General features: G+C 39.1%; 3 protein-coding genes across 6 annotated transcripts; 2 read left to right on the top strand and 1 right to left on the bottom strand.

Moving 5' to 3' along the window:
* The first annotated feature begins 1,880 nt into the window (after nt 1-1,880).
* Nucleotides 1,881-10,738, top strand: vps37a (VPS37A subunit of ESCRT-I). The gene is made up of 12 exons (XM_022189483.2): nt 1,881-2,337; nt 3,940-4,014; nt 4,572-4,689; nt 5,920-6,023; nt 6,303-6,528; nt 7,441-7,511; nt 7,692-7,819; nt 7,925-7,983; nt 8,094-8,162; nt 8,580-8,723; nt 8,802-8,890; nt 9,248-10,738. The coding sequence occupies exons 1-11, from the start codon at nt 2,228-2,230 to the stop codon at nt 8,880-8,882; spliced, it is 1,185 nt and encodes a 394-aa protein (XP_022045175.2). The 5' UTR covers nt 1,881-2,227; the 3' UTR covers nt 8,883-8,890; nt 9,248-10,738.
* Nucleotides 10,739-12,432: 1,694 nt separating this feature from the next.
* On the top strand, nt 12,433-18,902 carry nsmce1 (NSE1 homolog, SMC5-SMC6 complex component). Of its 4 annotated transcripts, none has more exons than XM_051945290.1 (8): nt 12,433-12,572; nt 15,264-15,385; nt 16,011-16,127; nt 16,281-16,358; nt 16,699-16,845; nt 17,216-17,332; nt 17,711-17,837; nt 18,163-18,902. In XM_051945290.1, the coding sequence occupies exons 2-8, from the start codon at nt 15,335-15,337 to the stop codon at nt 18,195-18,197; spliced, it is 672 nt and encodes a 223-aa protein (XP_051801250.1). In that variant the 5' UTR covers nt 12,433-12,572; nt 15,264-15,334; the 3' UTR covers nt 18,198-18,902. The 4 variants fall into 4 exon arrangements, with proteins under 4 accessions (XP_051801250.1, XP_022045173.1, XP_051801251.1 ...); XM_022189481.2 differs by having other exon boundaries at nt 16,006-16,127; XM_051945291.1 differs by having other exon boundaries at nt 12,567-12,715.
* A 233-nt stretch (nt 18,903-19,135) lies between these two features.
* Nucleotides 19,136-20,131, bottom strand: LOC110948061 (trace amine-associated receptor 13c-like). The gene has a single exon (XM_022189435.2). The coding sequence runs from the start codon at nt 20,129-20,131 to the stop codon at nt 19,136-19,138; it is 996 nt and encodes a 331-aa protein (XP_022045127.2).
* Between the last annotated feature and the right edge of the window lie 250 nt (nt 20,132-20,381).

The following is a 20,381-nucleotide window of genomic DNA, read 5'->3' as shown; positions in this document are numbered from 1 at the left end:
CAGCAAGTGAACATTTTGTCCTTAAAGCTGATGCGTGAGAAGCAGGCAGTGTTGGGCAGTAACGTCACTACAAATAGCGTCGTTAGTAGTTAAACTACATTTTTCTGTAACGACGTGGTAGCGTCGTTGTTTACAAAATCAAAAAACGTTTGAACAGCTTAGCTAATCTTTTGGTCATGTAGCGCGGTAGCGAACGCAAAAAGCTACATTTTAAAATGATGAATGTTGAACTGCTTGAAGCGGAGCTTTCTGCTCTGCTGCAGTCTCATCTCACACTTTTAAGGATCAGACAGTGACATCCTCTCCAAACGCCGACATGTCTGTGTCGACCAATAGAAGCGGAGGAACTGTTGTTGTCGTCATTCAACAATCCCTTCCTGCGACTTCACTGGATCCACACACACAGACGCTCGCTTCAGTTCACTGAGAGATGGCAGAGAAGGAGTCAGAGTCACCGTGGCCCTACCTAAATAGTTATCAGTTTTTGTGAAAAAACGGAGAAAAGTTGTTTTCAGATGCCTACTGTGCCAGCCCAAGGCGAAGTTTCTGTCAACTTCAAAGACGTCAAATACAAATCAGAGAACCCATATACAGGTGACTACCGAATATGCACAACCAGCAGCAGTTAGCTAACCACCACATGTCAACCGCAGTATAAGATGCACACACAAACGAGCTACTTTTCAACATCTAAAATTCGCGTGGCAGTAAATTAAGCGTAAGGTTGTGGTGGCAGTGTGTGAATATGTATAAATTGGGGGATTAAATAAACTTGATACATATAGGAGGGAAGAGGTATGGGAGAAAACGAGGTAACAGTAAAACCAAAATCTGTCTTCTTCAGTATTACTGTTAACACAAATGAGCAAATGGCTGAAAAAAAATAACAGAAAGGGAAACAAAAATGATGGCATAAATGATTAAATATCTTAATCTTACACTCAAGACCAAAATTGAGTTAAGTAGTAGTGGATACAGCACTTTGGGAAAGCATTGAATGATTTTACATAGATATTAGACTTAAGAAATAAAACTTGATTTAATACCCAACGTGAATACCCAAATTATGTATAAAATTGTCTTACTATAATATTGCTTACTTTATATGGAAATGATATCAAATGTAACCTATTATACCCTCCAATGTAAGTGGTGTGTTAATATAAGCTACTGCAACTTAATTATCAGATACATTATGTCTGCAATACAAACTAAAAAGAAAATCAAAACAATGATTTCTAATGTAAAAAGGTTGATTCATTTTAAATATAGCTCCACATATTCCTCAGTGTATCAATTTACTAAGTTTGGAGCACTGAGAACAAAAATGATGGTTTAATAATAAACAAGTCAGCATTTTCTTGTCTCCGTTTGACTGACTTCATTAGTCCCTGAAATTTTTTGGTAAGAAAAAAAAGTAACTTGAATGTATTAAGCTACTTTGGCCGCATTGCTGTAGCTTAGCTTGCTACATTTCTGTGGGTCATAGCTTCAGTGTAGTGAAGCTTGATTTAACACAGAGTAGCTGGTAGCTTAGCTCATTACAGTTTCCAAGTAGCTTGCCCAACACTGAAAGCAGGAAAAATGGGCAAATGAAAGGATTTGAACGAATTTGACAAGGTCTAAGTCAATAAAATGACCTTTCTCATGCTGCTTATATTTTGTTCGGTGTATATTTCAATTTTCTTCATCTTAATTTTATTAAATTTTTATAAAAAAAAAATATTTATTGAAACATCTATGAAGGCTGTGTTTTTGTTTTGAAACCATCTTACGGTACATTTCAAGTTTGCAGCCATAATAGATTGCGGCGCCTTCTAAATCAGACACATTTTATTGTGAAAAATTGCGTGTTACGTAGACCTGTTTCGTGACGTAATACGTAAATAAGTTGATCAGCTCGGTTGTTTTCCTGCTTTTGCTTTGGTATCATCAGTCGCTTCGGTTACATTGATGCTAGGGCTAAAATTTCATACAAACACGGAGACAAAACGGTACTGAGATTTTATCCGACATATTAGGATATGCCATCCGACTTTGTAACGTAATTGCAACGAAAGCCTCGTGTGGACAACAAACCGAGTGTTTAGTTAGCCAACTAACCGGGGTTAGCACCACAAATCTCCAGTCTGTGTGCTGCTCATGCACACGTTCTCTTCCAGTTCTTCGTCTGTACTCGGTTTCGTATTCGGTCAGCACTTTCAGTCCGTGGTTTCGCCAGGAAAGAATGAACTGGCTTTTCCCCTTGTCCAAAGGCTCCGGACCTCTCCCTCCTCTTAACAGCCTACAGCAACAGAGACAGCGGCAGATCGAGTCGCTGAAAGCCGCTCACCCCAGGTAACGACGACCCGTCACCTATAACACAGCTGTTCGTTAGCTTGGGAACATTGTTTTATCCAACACAGCGCGTTCCCAACAATGTTTTCCAATCACTTTAATCAAAAACACGTTGACCCAGTTCACATACGCAGCTCTTGTTTAGCCCAGCGAGCCACCTGGTACACAGTCAGGGGAAAAGTACATTATGCTAACAACTAGCTTTCGTTATTGATAATACTTAGACCTGCTGTTATTTAAATATGGTAAAACGATGACAGAGGAGTTAACGTGAGCTCGCATACACTGCTTTGAACACCTTTTGTGTGTTCTTTAAACGTCTAATGTTTGCTAACTTATCCTCATAGCTAACTAGCTAGATGTTTTCGCCAGGGAGCTAAGTTAGCTGGTTTGCTAATCAAGTCAGCCAGTGACACTTAAAGTGGCTATTTTTAGGTTTGGTGACAGAAGTTGGGAGCTGGTTGGACGTGTCCTGTGATCATTCTGTTGTTTGTCACGCCAACTTGTCACGCGTGTAGTTTTAGGATGAGCTTGTTACTTGGATGTGGAGATTAAAGTATTAGCCTTTGTTTACCGAGAAGTTCCGTTACCTCAGTGACCATGTGTTTTATCTTTGTACTCAACTAGACACAAACTGTTCTCATAGTCATCTCTTGTCAGCTACATGCCGCTGTAAAGTATGCCAAGTGTGTGACTTAGAGACAATGGGATTATACACTCCTGTGAAGGAACCATGTGTTTCAATTGCAGTTCATGGGATTTCAGAAGCTAATGTACTGTGGAGAATGCTGCTCATACCATGACAGTGATGTAGAGAAAAGATTTTCTACTCTGACGCCTGTACAGGACCAGCCTTTATGTCTGGGCTTGTTGACATTTGTTGACACTTTGTAAAGAATGTGTAGCTGTTTGAATACCTGTTATTAATTTCAGCACCTGTATCAATGACATCCCGGCCTTACAATTTATCGGAATTGGCATGAATTCTTTATTGAAATTAATCATATAAACAGTGTAATGCTGTTGGTGTAACATGGAGATACTACAGTTAGTCAAGTAAGTATTGAGATCAGTATTGGGGCCAGTGAACATGAAAGTTTGTTGTTATAAAGTATTGGTGATCATTGAAATCTGATTGTAAAATTGGAAAATGTGAACATTGGAAGAAAACAGAACACATTTTCTTAGATTAAATATTTTCACACTTAAAATTGGATACAAATACAGATATCCTGGTAAGGTATACATTTTTAGCACAGCTTCATACCAGTAAATGTCATAACTACATCTGGGAGGGAATGTGATTATAAAATATCAATGAAGAAGTTAAACTTCTGCACTAAACAGTATCTACTTTATTTCACAACACCAGTTCTGATGCTGGTTTCTCTCTGTTTTGTTTTTTGTTTTTAAATAAGAACTGAAATGATTGGATGAGGAAATGCTTTGAAGATCTGTTTTAACAAATCTGTCTCTTTCTTTCCAGATTAGCAGAATTTTCATGAACTTTGATGCTACATTTTCTAAATAGATTATGACTGTACATGACCATAAGTGCCTGATTAGCGATAATTACATTTCTGTGCTCCTGTTTCTCCACAGCCTGGCAGAAATCCAGAAGGATGTGGAGTACAGAATACCATTCACAGTCAACAACTCCACCATTAGTGTTAACATGTGAGTAGATCTTTGCACATACACTCCCAGTGTTGGATTGTCAACAGCAGATGGTGGGAGCTGTCTCACAGTCAGTGTGTACCTCATCTTCTGATGTGGTTGAAATTCTGACTTCGGTTTAAATGCTCCATTGATGCAACTACATCCAAAGGACTGCTAGCATTACAGTAGAAACAACACAGAGAAGAAAGAGGTGACAAGAAAAACTAGAATAGCCAGTTAACAACCCAAACAACCTGTGTCATTGGCTTTAGTCCCCACAGTGTGAACTAGTCAAACTCTGCATGCTTGGGAGACCTCAGTGAAAAAGAATACCACATTCCTTCCATTGATGCTAAGACTTATATTTTTTTTCACCTGTGAAGCCTCAGACAGCATAAGACTGTGCTGTATGAAGACTAAGGTTGGGAGGACTGGACTAAAATAGGTTCTGGTACTGAATTGGTCAGATATGTCCAGAATGTACGCTGCCTTTCACTCTTCGTCAACTGGGACAGACTCCAGCAGCCCTCTGTATATAAATTGAATCGATCTTGTATTTTGTCTCTTTCTTCCAGTCTGCTGCCTCCTCAGTTCCCTCAGGAGAAACCGGTTGTTAGTGTCTACCCCCCCGTTGGTCATCATTTAGTCGACAGCAATAATGGAACCATGATCACAAGCCCCCTCATCACTAATGTAAGTAGTTGTCTCAGATCAAGGGGTGTATTTATTCAATTTTGTGATGTGAAACATTCCAGTAAAGCTTAGGCCCGTTTGTTGGCTTGAGAGACAGCTGCAGCATGTGCAGATGAGCACATTAATACAAATACATGCATTATTGGTCCTGTTGACTCTGGATTTAATATTTAAAATGACGTTTTGAACCAGTGTGTTGACACTTCTACTTGTCTACACATCTACCCACCCTTAACAGTGGTAGAGGTTGGATAATGTGATTTTGACTGCAAACACTGACATAATTTTTCTTGATGTTCCTTTATGCTGTTGCTGATTTACAGTAGCATGGTTTTTATACACCGTGTAAAGTTTTAAGAGAAACCCAAAAAATACAACACATGAGAGAGACAGCATTGCTGTAGGAGCAGCATGGCAAGTGAAAAGGAAAGATCATTGCTCATGGTAGGGTCCAAGGTAATGAAATCTCACATCTGACTAAAACTGAAACCAAAGTGAGTCAGGCAAAGTAGGGTGATTTCCACAGCTAAACAGTATGTGTCTGAAAGACTGAGACATGTGAGCTGAAAAGAAAAGCTGCAATTTCACAGAACAGTTTGCCTTATTATTGCACTTTTAGTCCACATGCTCTGGTATTTTGACCATGATATTGTTCATGATATTGGGCGTACTTGGATCATACGGTTTAGTTTTTCGTTTCTTGTATTCAGGATTTCATCAGTTCGCTCTCCTATTTTTGTCTCAAACATAGGATAAGGTTCATCCAGTTTTCTAAAACAATGGCACACACACACAAAAACATGTTATAAAACCCTGATAAGGGACATTGGCGTGGACCAAGCAGCAGTTACTGCAACCTGTGGGGCGTTAAGGGAACATTTAATTACTGTTACAGTAATGAATGCTGAATAAAGACCATTATAGCACATAATGTTTTTCTTTCTTCTTTTTAACATGTGGGGAATAAGAATTTGTTATTCTCAAACATGTAATCTCTATACTCAGGGTAAATGAGTTCTCCATATTTGTCTTTGTTGGCCTGTTTTGTTTTTTGTACATCAGATGTGATCAGATGTAGAAACATCAACTTGTTTTTTTTCCTGCTTTTTTCTCCATTAAGAAAACCCACTGATTTAATTTAAGGTCTTTTGTTAATTCAGGCTTTTGCATTATCTGTGATATTATTCTAACTTTCCATCAAGTATTTAGTGTGTCTCGTATATGTTGTAGTTCGGGATGCACTCAGATCTGGGTAAAATCATCCAAAGTCTGCTGGACGAGTTCTGGAAAAGTCCTCCTGCCTTGATGTCCACTGGCCCTCCTGGTTTTCCATAGTGAGTCTCCTTTTAAATTCATTTGGAATATCAGGAACCTGTTTCTAAGTACTCTCTCATTATGCTCTCAAAAAGTTCAGTTCTTCTTATTTAAATGTTTTTCTACATGGTTTTATTTTAACAATGCAGTAAGTAGCTCTGAAAAGCTGTTAATTATTATACAGGAATCTGGGGCTATTTCAGCTGAATGATTTTTCACTTCTAGATAAATTGTGTTTAAATTCATTTATTTAATGCATTTGTTCTGTTTGTTTTTCCTCTTCCCATTTACGGCAACAGCATTTACAAGCAGTCAGGCATTGCCCCCTACCCCACTCAGGCTTACCACTATGGTCCTCGCCATGTGGGTCCCAGCCAGACACCGCCTCCTGGTCCGGCCCCAGCACCATCTCTAGCCCCCCCGCCTTACCCAGGGGTTGATAGTGCCCATGGGCCTCCTCGAGGTCCAGCCCCATACGGACTGATTTCTGACCTGCCGTTACCTGTACCGACCACAGACTCACAGGTATGCTGTTGATGGATAATATACACAAGTAACCTGGTAACATCCGTTCTGATGCAAAAACACAGAGATGTGAAGTAAACATTTTGAGACTGAAGTGTAATGAATTTAGATCTGGAGGTGTGTGCAGTGCTTGCTGTTCTTTAATAAAATGAAGCAAACTGCTCAGTTTCACTGTGCTCTAAAACAGTGGTTCTCAACCCTGTTCCTCAGGACCCCATGTCCTGCATGTTTTAGATGCTTCCCTGCTCCAACACACCTGACTCAAATGATCAGCTCGTTATCAGGCTTCTGCAGAGGCTTGATAACGAGCTGATCATTTGAATCAGGTGTGTTGGAGCAGGGAAGCATCTAAAACAGGGGTGTCAAACTCAGTTCCTGGAGGGCCACTATCCTGCATGTTTTAGATGTTTCCCTCTTCCAACACACCTGATTCAAATAATCAGCTTATCATCAAGCTCAGCAGAAGCCTGATAACGAGCCTGATCATTTGAATCAGGTGTGTTGGAAGAGGGAAGCATCTAAAACATGCAGGATAGTGGCCCTCCAGGAACAGATCTTGACACCCCTGATCTAAAACATGCAGGACATAGGGTCCTGAGGAACAGGGTTGAGAACCACTGCTCTAAAAGACTGAAGTCAAGTTAGCATTTGACACTTTGCAAAGTTTTACTTTTATCAAACCATGTGGAAAAGAATTCTAAGAAGTGGTAGAATAAAAATGTCTGAAGCACTGATGCTCTGATTTTCCAGCTCTAGATTTTCCAGCCCAGTTAAGAACTCATTGAAGGGGAGATGCCTGCCTTTGGTTTAGATAGTTTTCTTGACACTGATTCGATGAGTTCAGGCAACTGTAGTGTCCACTTAAATTCACTGAAGAATGTGACATGATTGTGTTGCCGCCGTCTCTTTCAGGCTGGACTGAACGGACACATGTACAAGATGCCTGAGATTCCAGAGACGTTTCCTGAACTCTGTGACTTGAAGTAAAATATTTCAGGATACTATCAACATAAAATGTCTTTATTTTGTTATTCAGACACGGTTATGCCATAATGAGTGTTTGGGAAAAGAAATTTTCAAAGCGTTGATGAATTTGCCTTCTTCTTTCTACTCACTGTTATGGATATATCTGTGTGTCCACCTTTTGCTTCCCACCACTCCAGTCTTACCCAGTTGTCGGATATGTCTGAAAATGAGGATGTGTTACTGGAGTTCTTTGTGAGTTTGCCACAACTCAAACAGGTCACCAGTGATAAAGAAGAGCTGGTCACCAGTATAGTGGACATGGCTAGTAAGTTCCTCTATTGTCCCTCACCAGACAGTAAGGTCTTCATGGTCAGTCAGAGGAGCTTTACTTGAGTTGAGCTTTATAAAGAATCTTTTTGTAATTTCTCAGAGAAGAACCTTCATATGGAGCCACAGCTGGAAGGAAAAAGACAAGAGATGCTCTACAAGGTTAGCTCTTTCATTGCGTTTCTTTTTGCATTCACACACAGTGCACTGCGAACACATTCATGCCTTTGTCATGCTGCTCACAATGTGTGTTTTTTCTATTGTGTTCACAGTATGAACAGCTGACACAGATGAAATCGGCCTTCGAGACAAAGATGCAAAGACAGCATGAACTCAGTGAGGTAAATAGCTACACTCATGGTTTCATTGCTAATCTGTGTTTATACCAGATGCATGTTTTGGATTGTTGCTCTTAATGCAGTTATTTTTAGCATATCAGTGAGCTATACTGACGATTTCAGTTGTTGCATGGCTTGTAGGATGCCAAAAATATAGTACCTTTAGCTCAGTCTTAGCATAATCAGCTGGCCTGTGTCAGACCACATATATTGTATTTTATTTTGAATATGCTGTTACTGCCAATTAACCATATTGATAAGTAGAGAAGTCTAAAGCCACATTATTGTTGTCAAATGAAACAAATCTAATCGAGGAAATATTGCAGAGTTCAAAGAAACCAACCTAAACATGCTGGAATATGTCCTTAAACTCCACTGACATTTTCTGTCTCTGGTTTTATAATTTTGTTCTCTCTGTAGAGTTGTAGTCTAAGCACTCTGCAGGCTCGGTTAAAAGTTGCAGCCCACCAGGCAGAAGAGGAGTCGGAGGAGACGGCGGAAAACTTCCTGGAGGGTCGCACCGATATCGATGAATTCCTGACTAATTTCATGGAAAAGAGAACGGTGAGAGGCCAGGAAGAAATGCAGTGTACTGTATAATACTAAAAGAGGAGGGCTGATGGTTTTTATGTTAATTCACAGCTTTGCCACAGCAGACGGGCCAAAGAAGAGAAGTTGCAACAATCCATCAACACACATGGACAGTTTCCTACCAGCCATTAGAACACAAGGTAGAACACACAAGTACAGTCTTTGGAAGGGGACATTCACCCCTAGCACCTAACCATAGCCCTAACCAACACAACTAAGTGGGTAACCCTACCTTTAACAGAATTCTAACCCTAGAAAAGGCCAAAATTGAGCCTCACAAAGCCAAAATTCAGCTAACCGTGTCCACAAGGGCAGTTACTAAGCAATACACACAGCAGCGACGTCATAGTCATTTGTCTTGCAAAGTGAAAGTGGTGCTTCTCAGCTGACAGTTTCACAACAGAGCTCGTGCTTGTTTACAACTAAAAGTTTAATCTGAGAAATCTGACGAGATCATTTGTCCATTCTCCTCCTCATTTTACATCTGTGATCCTCAGGTTTGGTGTTTTCTCAGCCAACTGCTGCCAACTAAAATGAAAAAACCATTGAAGGGGCCGAAAAGCACACTGAGTCAACAATGGGCACTTTGGAGAAATAAGAAGATAGCAATGGCAATGCTGGGCTAAAATAAGAAGCCCGCTGTTGATGTTGGATTGCGTGAGAGCAAGATGGAGAAACTATCGCGTCACCACAGGAGACCAAAACTGGGAGAATGAGCGACACATGCCGAGATGTTCCAGTCACATTACTAAGGACTGATCACATTGTGGAGATTTTTTTTTTTTTTTTTTGCAGTTCTGTTTGTCCAGTTTTGACTTGACAGTGATGACGAGAGTTTTGTTTTCTTCTGAATTTATGTCGCATCGCTCAGTTAGGAGCAACACCTGCACTTGATCAGAGTGTTTGGTGACGTCAACACATTTGGAAGGAAGTACAAATTGCTTTGCACAGTATTCCCCATCTTGCATTTTTCCATGCAGTGAGCAAGTTAATATCACTTTGAAATTGTTTTGAAATGCTAATGTGTCTGTACTATTCGTCTCTGAGATCATTGTCCGGTCCTTGCTTTATTTCCCCACAAAGGAGATGCTGTGCAGCCGTTGCAACGCTCATTTTCTGCTTGCATTGGAAATGTTGTTCTAGACATTGACGGAGATTAACTTGGGATTTGACCGCAAAGAAAAGAAGCAAGGACAGGACACTGCTGTCAGGAGACCTTTAAATCGGGCTATCAAAACTGTGCGTTTTAACTGTGGGAAATGGTTGATTCTTTATCAGGTTGTTGGGTTTCCCACTTTGAACAAATTCTGAGTGCAACATGATTATCAGTGTGCTTGCATAAACATTCATAATTCCTTTGAACATCTTAAGGCAGCACTCGGCTCACCGTGTACTGTTTTGTGTACTGTATGTCTTAATAGACTTGTTTCAAAATCAAGGTCAAGCTAAACCAAACAGCAGACCAAACAACGTATAAAAGTTGTTTATTTTTAGTTACTGTATCAAAATTTTCTTGTCACACCGTAAACCGGATGCTGACATGATTCGCGGTTGTGGTTTATCTTACTCAAAACAAACCAACTAAGTCCTTTTTCCATTTTGTGATTCACAGGTCAGACATTTCCTGCAGAACACAATGTAGTGTTTTTGTAACGCTATTACCTGAATTCTAGGCCGTTTAATTATCACTTATTGAGTTATTTGTGTGGATGCAAACATACTGATCATCACCTTGCCCTAATGTGCACCTTTACGACAGCCCGACTATTTTGCGACACCTTTTGAACTTGAAATCGCTGATGAAAAGCCTCAGAAGATATGGGATAATGTTGAGCAAGATTAGATTAAATGCTGCAGTAACACTCAATGACATTTGGATACTGTATTTAAATAATGTTAATAATAGGCTGTATTGTAATCAGAGACTCAGACACCTTGTATTATATGTTCTTATTTAATTTGTTAGAGTAATAAAGCATTTAGAATAACTCCTGTTTACATGCTGTTTGACTGTAACCATTGCACTGACACTTAAGTTCAGCAATCTTGTACAACACTAGATGCTATGATTAAGTATAGATTTTACATTTTTGGGTGCTTAAATTCCGCCTAAACACTCTTTAGGATTTACTCTTTCAGCTCAGTTGTTCATACTTGGAGTTTGACATTATTACACACCTGCTGGTGAACTAAAGCTCCCAATTCCGTCCCAAAAGATTCACCTGCAGCATGATGTCACACAGTGATGTGTAATTTGTTTTAGACGTTATGTGTTTTACTCGATAGAAAGGTACAGCAGAAAAACTTTGAGTTTGTATTTGTTTCAACATTAAAAATAATCGTAACTGTTGCTGTCTTAGGTGTTCTCCTAACAAAGGAGTATGGTCACACACCTCCTTAAATAACATTTAAGCGACTATTGATTTCTGGTTGCTATTACTATCGGTTACTGACCCAGTTTCCTCAGTATTTATTGTTTGCTTGTGTGTCAGCTGTTTGTTTTTTGTTACTCTCCTGTTTTCTCACCCCAATCAGTCCAGGTAGATGATCACCGTCCCTGAGTCTGGATCTGCCGGAGGTTTCTTTCTGTTAAAGGTAAGGGTTTTCTTAACCCTGTTGGCAAAAGTAATCATTGCATTTGTCAGGTTTATCTGTGTAATATAACATTTTATGATCTTAATCCAATTGTGGGATGTGCGCTGAGACTACCTTTGTTATGACTATTTCTCCGAGTGTCCCTGGTCCCAGAGCTGGATGCTTCAGATATGCGGTCGATGTTCCACCAACTGGTCCAGTCTCCATCATGTCCATTGTGGGATGCTGCTGCTGACCTTCCTCCAGCCCTCCGCTTCCAACTCCCCTTTTCCACCAGTCAACTCTGCATCGCCTTCACTATACTTGTTATGCTAACTAACATACTGTTTGAATTTTACTGCTAGCTATATATGTAGTATGTTTAATGTCAGAGCCGTACATCATAAGAGTAAACTATGAGTCAGTTTTCAATGTTAGCTTACACTTTGTTTGTGTCACATATCCTGTCATACATGTATCCAAATGTGTGTTGTGTTTTCCTTGCTTTCCCACCCCTCCCTCTCCTCCCATCCCTCCTCTGTCCCTCTCAACCCGCCCGGCCAGCAGGCAGATGGGTCCCCCCTATATAGAGCCGGGTTCTGCTCGAGGTTTCTTCCCTGTTAAAAGGGTGTTTTTCCTTGCCACTGTCGCCTTTGGGCTTGCTCTGGGGGTCAGGCATATGGGTTCTGTAAAGCGTCTTGAGACGATTTGACTGTAATTGATGCTATATAAATAAAACTGAATTGAATTGAACTATACTATATAAATAACACTGAACTGACTGGGAAAAATAGAATTTAGTATTGAAGTATAATTGTGGAATAAAGAGAGATTTTCCAGCAGGACAAAAGTATGTATAATCCATGTAGACGTCAATGATTGTTTAAGAAATGTGTAGCTGGAGTACAATTTCTCTTCGAAAGGTACCATAACAAATAAAGTAACACAAAACTGATACACATGTAAAGTGTATGCTGTAATTATGTATGTAAATTTTATCACCAGTGAACTGTCAGTAGAATTACTTTACACTGCTATAAATAGAAACATTGAAAATGAAAGCAGTGCTGTTAATAAAATATGACCCTTTTTTTTCCTTGCGTGGTGTAGTGCATCTGGTCCTCTATAGCAGCAGGTGGCAGTAAACCTCCACGCATGACTACTACCGGAAATGTGTAAGACGAAGAAGAGGAAAGACGAGGACAAACAAGGAAGGCGCGTAGGAAAGAAGAGCGGGACGAGCTGGCAGTGAGTTTATTTTTAGTTTTCTCTTCATCTCAGAAGAGACAAACAGCTCGTTTCTCTAAGTGTTCTTAAGGAAAGTGGCTGTAAAATAGAACAGCAAGTAACCGACGTCAACCGTTAACTGACAAATTCCCACCGTGTCGCAGGTTAGCAAACAGCCGTTGAAACGCATGTCTGTATTAATATACCATTTATGAGCACAATGGCTGAAAAAATGACTCTGGGTCATTGTTCTAACATGATTTGTCAACATTGTCAATAACTTTAGGTTAAATTAGTCACTCAGGTATTGGACCACAGACTTAATGCGCTGTCATGGTCGTGGAAATGCGTTGCTGTTTAGTTTGCAGTTATCAAATAGTTGCAGTGACTGAAAGGTCACTTCCAGACAAGGACAACATAGTTTTTGGCTTTGGATAGCACTCAGAGCTAGCTTTTTACTCATCATACAGAGTTTTATGGCGCTGATTGAAAAGAGATAAAACAGCTGTGCCTTGTATAGTTCTCAACAGTTGCAAGACACTGCAGACCTGTTTTTGGTCAATATCATCATTCACATTTATTTTTGCAACCAAATTATCTGCAGTTCTTCATTCATGTTGATGTGCATGTGTAGAGCCTGCATGATAACTAATTGTATGTCTTACACAAAGTAAAAAAACAAACAAACAAGCAAAACCTTTATGTCACCAAAAATTCTTTATTCTGGGCAAATTATGATATAGCAGACAGAACTTTCTTGTAGATTAAAGGAGAACCATGCAAGTTTTGTATCAAGCCGCATAAAAGAATACTGGTCAACTCACTCCCCAGAAAACTCACTCCCCATATGCTTAGGTTACTTACCTATAACTATCTGACATCCATGGATGATATCCTTTTACACTGTAAGCTGAAATACCTCTGTGTTTCCACTGACATGCAAAAAGTGAAATAGGCAAATACTTGAGGTAAACTACTGAGCCCCTTAAGGCTTAACTCTTAAACAGTAGAAGGCTCCTTAGGTCACTTACATCCTCAATAAATGTCACTCTTGCCAGTGAACACCTCAGTTAATTTTTTTAATATTGTCAAGAACTCATATGCCACTGTTGGCAGTTAACACCTCAGTTAACACAAGCAAACCTAGTTTTTTGGCTATAAAGAAAGTGGTCAGAAGACCCCGATACCAAACTGACGACTCTGGATAGCTACAATTAGCATCTGAATATTTGCAAATGTGGCTGCAGGGCTACCTTGGCTTTGTCAAACAATAGACCACTCAAACAGGCAACCTCCACAAGGAACAGTCCTGGCTCCATTCCTGTTCACTCTGTATACATCTGACTTCAAATACAGCACTGAGTCCTGCCACATTCAGAAATACTCTGATGACACTGCTATTGTGGCATGTATCAGAAATGGACATGAAGCTGAATACAGAGATCTGATAAGTGCCTTCAGTGACTGGAGTCACAAAAACTACCTAGGATTAATATAAAATCGGGCCCTAGCTTGAATCTCTATAAACTGATTAGTATGCTGCATAAAGAAGCACATCTTGTCACACTGCAAATGCAACTTGTTTGTATGAGCAAACTGACGAGGCACCAGAAGAAATTGACAAGGATGATACAGGGCAAATACTTCAAGTTGTGGCAGTGCTACATGCACAAGGAAATGACAACAGGACAACTTCTGAGAGAATGTGCAAGATTAAATAGCCCAAATCAAAATGATTGAGACTGACATTCAACATTCACTGACATTCAATAAAACATTAAAATACTGACAGTCAATGATAATATACTGTTAACATGCAAATGTCCTGGGAAATCTGAAAAAAAATTGAAACTTCAAAACTGTTGTTATATCTTATGCCAATTGAATTATAATCATAATTCTATATATATTCGGGAGTATTATATATATCTATATATATATATCTATATATATATATATATATATATACAGAGAGAGAGAGAGAGAGATTGGGTTATATGGGGAGTGAGTTGACCAGGTACCGCATAAAAAGTTGTAACATGATGTGTTTAAATTTTTCTTACATTCTTATTGCACTTTCTGTTACTATTGCACTTACGCACATTGCAATATTGATGTTGAGACGATGTGTAGCCCTATTGAAACAGTTAGGAGGTTGTACAGATGTAGTTTGGGATGTTACTATTTTAATCTGCTTTTTAGCATAGGCTAAGTTACAGTTATTGGTTAATTTTGATGTGTCATTTATACACCATAATAGCATGAACATAACTAAATCAACTAACAGAAGGTTGGTGCTGACTGAATGTTATTTCTGCTATATAAACTTTGTTCTACTATGAAACTGAATCAAGAAAAATCAGTGTAAAATGCAATAGATGTGAATGTTGACCATATTTGCATGTAAAAATGGCCAGAAAGATTAATGGATGGCTCATTTCCTATAAAGCTCTAGCATCATTGTTTACACAGAACAACATCCGTGTCTGTTCCTAGATCCAAGAAGAGTTAAATTAAGGACATTTTGATTTATTGGATTTTAACTGTGTATAACCTCAGCTTTCTTCTGAAAGCTCATTGTAGGAGTTTGTTGTTTGCATGTGTGTTGTGTAACCATGTGATTGTTGAGTTTAAGAGTGTTTTTGTTAAGATCCATCTATCCATGTATCATAAATTAAAAACTGTACAACCACCCTTACTTTCTGTGTCCAGGAACATGTCACGACAGATGGGAGACAGTCATCGAAGGTTTTTACAAACCATGATGGCCAACGGCATCATCGATGAGCAGGGGGCAAAGGCACTCCATCAGCATTGTTGTGAAACACACAACAGTGAGTTATTTCCTAAACATATACACTGTAATGGGTTGATTGTCAATCCAGTATTAGTCAGACTGCATCTCTGTGTCCACTGACAGGAAGCAAGTAGGTCAAGATCTGCCAGCAAAAAGTCTTCCTCGCAAGGATTATGCTCATTTTCATATTTCAGCAGGGATTATATCCAGTATATGTTCTATGAATTTATTCATTTGCTGACTTTATGAATACAAGTGTAATTCCATGAATACATCAGTTTTTTTTGTTGCTGTTGTTTTTTTCACCAGTGTTCCAGAAAATGATAAATTAGCCTTAAAACAGGGAAGAATTTTAAAACTCATGGAGAAAATTTGATGACTTTAAATAGAGTCACTAGTTGATGCATGCAGGCATCTTTCAGTGTGTTTATCTTATTGCCCAATTTAATATCTCCATATTCAAATCTCCAGAATAACTGTTAGACTAACTAGAACAGAACTACTTTACATCTCAAACAACAGATGTTAGATGCTTGTGAAGTTTGGAATGAATTGGTCTTTACTGGGAATATATATCCCAGAAAAGCTGCAAATGTGAGAGCCACAGCTAAGCTTTCTTGAAACTAACAGACATGGTTGTTTCTGTCCTTTTTGTAGCACAGTGTGCACCAGACAGACTGGACGATTTCATTGATACCATCAACTTAAAGCTGCAGCCGATGTTCATGCAGATAAGAAAAGGGATGTCTGAAGACAATGGTCACCAGTATTATGCTTTGGTAAGTGGCTTTAACTCCAGTATCAGGTCTGCTGTGTCAGGCCTGTTACTTAATTATTAACACTTTTAAAGTCACAAGGGTGTGTTTTTGTTAGGCTTGAGAGGATTTTTACAATGGCACGTTTAATTACAATTTTTCTTTAATTCCATCCAGGTCAACATGGTTGAAAATGATGTCACCAGGATGTCGTCAGATTATGCTGATAATGAACTAGAGCTGTTCAAGAAAACGGTCAGTAGAATTCACAAAAGGAAAACCTTCAAAACAACATTTACAGACAATTTTACCAGCTGTTTTTTATAGGACAGTTTCTCCCTGTATTTTTTAAGGTGATTGTTATAACACAAATGAATGCTCATTGTCATACTGTGTAGATCCTTTTTAACAGTGCAATTCTACATTTGTAATTGAGGACAGACAGCATGTTGTGCATGCCACTATTGATTGGTTAAATGAAACATTTTCAGTTGTCTGCATTGTATTTCACTTGTAATACACATATATAGTGAATTAGTAAAATCAGTTTTAAAACTGTAGTGTATTGTGAATAATATGAGCTTTTGGAATTCAGATGGACCTGATTGTGGGCTCTGAGGATGGCAAGGCCTCCTCCACTGATATCCTGAACAGCACTGACTCTATGACCACCAAAAAGCTGAAGAAGAGTGAAATAGAGCACCTCTTGAACAGACTCGTGCAGGACAAATGGCTCAGTGAGGTAAAACACAGTGATTCCACCTGAATGTCAAGGTTAAATTTGATTTGTGCATACCTTCTAGGTAAACAGACTCATGTTTGGGCGAGCATTTTCAATACTTTCACTCATAGTTCACTTCCGTTATGGCCTTTTCTTGTATTGCAAGGTCAACTCAATCAAAGTATCTTACTTATTTGCAAATTTCGCTTTGCTTCATGTCAACACAAAAATGAAACTACATTTACAATGTTGATGTCATTTTCAGTTTAAAGCAATTTAAATTTCACTCACAAGTGTACTGATCAGATCAAAATCAGAGCAGTCTCTCTCTGTCTTGCTCTCACTTGGTTGATGTGTTTAGTTTGTAATTGACTGAAATTTATTAACTCAGAAACGGGGCGAATACACCTTATCCACCAGATGTATCATAGAGATGGAGCCATATATCCGTGCAATGTATCAAGACCAGGTGAAAGTTTGCCACATCTGTCACACCGTCGCTTTCCAGGTAAATGCTTTTTCTGTTTTACACCACCTTTGTATTATCTCCCCTATGATCGTCAGATAAATACCTGAATCAATTCAAGCACTTGTCTCACATGTATGAAGTAGAAATGTTATGTTATTGTCGTTGTATGACTACAAGCATTTTTCTACATTTCTAATTCAAAGACATTTCCAATATAAAAAGTTTGAATCAAATGATTTTCGATGTTGCTGCAGTAGAAACAGATCCCGTAAATAATGCAGTGCTTTTTGTCTGCCTGATTCCCTTTGAATGACTTTTTACAGCTCATGAAATGTTGTTTTTAATAAAATTGTGTAACAGAGTTTATTTCTTGTTTGCTCACAGTCTTATCTCATCTGAATAACTTTATGTTTTCAGTGTCAAATTTGTGAGAATCCTACATGTGGCATAAAAATCCACAACCCATGTGTGGCCAGATACTTTAAAGGAAGAACGGAGCCGCGATGTCCAGCTTGTGAGGATTTTTGGCCACATGAAATTCCTGGTATTTATAGTTAATCAATACTATTTGTGCACTTGTTGCCCCTTTTAAAAATGGATAGTCCTGAATACTTGGTGAACATATGTCTCCTCACAGATTTTGTTATGATCTGATTATGCATTTTACGATAAAATTAATGTTGCACTATATTGATCTGCTACTGGAACCCCCTAAATGAAGAAAAGTGAAATACAGAAGACTTAAACGTCTGCTACAATGAACAAATATTCTATTCTGTCCTTCATTTTAATATATATGTGAATGGCAAGTAAGTAGAAGCAGATTTACTGCATATACACTGCTAATGTTCTTGTTCTTTTCATTACAGAAGTCAGACGGCCCCGTTCTCAGTCCAGGAGATGAGCACACGAGTGTCAGCTGTGTTTTTTGTTAGGATAAATTTGAGGTTATTTTCTTGTCAGAGTTTGTAATACATCAAGTTGTTAATTTAATTGTTGATATAGCAATATTAGATAAAATAAAATACATTTTATCAATCCTTTATTATGTCAGTTTGTTTGCACGCATTCATCATGCTCTTTACTAAGTTACTTTTCTGCCTGATACCTCTTTTATGTGCCACTTTGCTGTCACTTATCAAAAACAGTATCGTCTTTCCATCAAGGTTCTTAATCTGACAGAAATTAAGTAGTTTTGTAACAAGAGTTTCAAGATTTTACAAGGTCAGAGGAGAAACATTATACCTGTGTAGATGAGAGTGGTTTGGATATTAGTGTTGCTCAATAATTATATTAATAAATAATTGATTCGCTGACATAAAGATGAAATGCATCAGAAAGAAACTTAACGGCTCAGACAATAGCTCATTTACAATAATGCAATTTTTTTTGTTGCTAAATTCGCTGCAAACATTTGTTAGAACATCATTGTAAAATTGTGACAAAACAAATAAAACCCGAGGCACTGATAAAATCAACTTTAGACAGGGTAAGAATTCAATGTATGTAGCATGATGTATATTGGCTAGGTAGTATTGGTTTGCTTTTGCAACAAGTCATTGCTTCCTACATTATATCAGCAATAAATATTTTCATGACTGAAATGACATCCAATGCTCTGTTTTATCTCTTTCACAAATTATTTACATGTTAAATTGATTATCAAGTTGCAGATCAGTTTTCTTCAGATCAGCTAAACAGCTCAGTGGTACAAATGAAATAATGCTTCTTTATAAAATACACTTTTTAAGCAACATATAACACATGCTAGCATCACTTATGAACAATAACAGTTTCATTTTGCTGTTTTCTCTCATGGATCATGAAATGTGTATATTGACTTTAAAGTATTTTTGCCTGAGAGGAGTCCTTCTCTAATATCTTCAGGGTGACTGTGTACTTGATCGCTTTTCTAAACCACGGATAGAAAAAGGCATAAATCAGAGGATTCAGACAAGAGTTGAAATACACCAACCAGGACACAATGGCCCAGGATGAAGCACTGTTTGAGATGTCCTGTCCTGCTAGAGAAGGATAATAATAGGGACAGAAAGTCATCAAAAACACTAGTATCACAACACCAAGAGTCCTGGCTGCTTTTCTCTCTGATTTCTTTGCGGTGACTCTTGCTCTAATGCCTGCAACAGTTGTAATATGAGACTGCATAGCTCGAGCCTGAGACACGGCCACAACAAACACTCTCATGTACAGAATGACAATGACTGAGCAAGGGCCGATGAACGTGAAAACAAGGTCTACAGTTCCAGAGATATAGTCAATCACCACCAGACACTCCCCGTAGCAAGAGTTGTATCTGTCCGGCTGCCTCAGGTGTTCCTTTAAGATCAGCCCGTTGTACAGCAGCGAACAGGCCCAGCACAGACTCACAGACACCTGAGCCCTGCTGCGAGTGATTTTGTTGGGATATTGCAGAGGATAACAAATAGCTACGAAACGGTCCATCGATATGAGCACCATGTTCCCCACAGAGGCCGAGGTGAGAGTGAAGCCGATAATGTAAGACAGAGCACACATGAGGTCCCCCAGCAGCCAGCAGGTTTCTATGAACCGCACCGTTTCCACCGGCATCACCAGCAGCCCGACCAGCAGGTCTGAGACGGCCAGGGACAGGAGGAGGACATTGGTGGGGGTGTGGAGCTGCTTGAAGTGGGAGATGGAGATGATGACCAGCAGGTTGAGGGCTACGGTGATCACAGAGATGGAGGAGAGCAGCGTGTAGAGGAGGACAGCCTCAGAGCGAGAACGTCTCAAACCTCTGCAGGACAAGTTGAGTAGATAAGGGTAGCAGAGTTCAGCTCTGTCCAGGTTGTCCATCATGCAGTGTCCGGTCGTCTTCCTCACCCCCATTTGATCCTCTCTGCCACATCCTTTGTGTCTACTCCTTCTTTTGTCACCTCCTTCTCTGTCTCCTTACTCTTTTTTCTCTTCTCCCTGACTTTTTCCACCTTCCCTCCTCCCCTTTCCTCCTCACCTGTCATCATCCTTTTGTATGATGCAAGACATGGGTTTCATGTATTTGCTGTTTACAGACATCCTTGATGGATGTTGTTGATATTTTTGAGAGAGC

Source organism: Acanthochromis polyacanthus, chromosome 3, assembly GCF_021347895.1.
Source record: "Acanthochromis polyacanthus isolate Apoly-LR-REF ecotype Palm Island chromosome 3, KAUST_Apoly_ChrSc, whole genome shotgun sequence".
NCBI classification, from domain to species: domain Eukaryota; kingdom Metazoa; phylum Chordata; class Actinopteri; family Pomacentridae; genus Acanthochromis; species Acanthochromis polyacanthus.
The sequence above is the reverse complement of the archived record's forward strand: the minus strand, read 5'-3'. Positions and strand labels throughout refer to the sequence as shown.

Excerpts from the sequence above, each read along its gene's own strand:
- vps37a (XM_022189483.2), top strand. The coding sequence starts at position 2,228 with ATGAACTGGCTTTTCCCCTTGTCCAAAGGCTCCGGACCTCTCCCTCCT. Across the intron at positions 7,512-7,691 it reads CCTGAACTCTGTGACTTGAA|TCTTACCCAGTTGTCGGATA; the intron begins GTAAAATATTTC and ends CCACCACTCCAG. Across the intron at positions 7,820-7,924 it reads CAGTATAGTGGACATGGCTA|AGAAGAACCTTCATATGGAG; the intron begins GTAAGTTCCTCT and ends GTAATTTCTCAG.
- nsmce1 (XM_022189481.2), top strand. The coding sequence starts at position 12,496 with ATGTGTAAGACGAAGAAGAGGAAAGACGAGGACAAACAAGGAAGGCGC. Across the intron at positions 15,386-16,005 it reads TTGTTGTGAAACACACAACA|CACAGTGTGCACCAGACAGA; the intron begins GTGAGTTATTTC and ends TCCTTTTTGTAG. Across the intron at positions 17,333-17,710 it reads GTCACACCGTCGCTTTCCAG|TGTCAAATTTGTGAGAATCC; the intron begins GTAAATGCTTTT and ends TTATGTTTTCAG.
- LOC110948061 (XM_022189435.2), bottom strand. The coding sequence starts at position 20,131 with ATGATGGACAACCTGGACAGAGCTGAACTCTGCTACCCTTATCTACTC.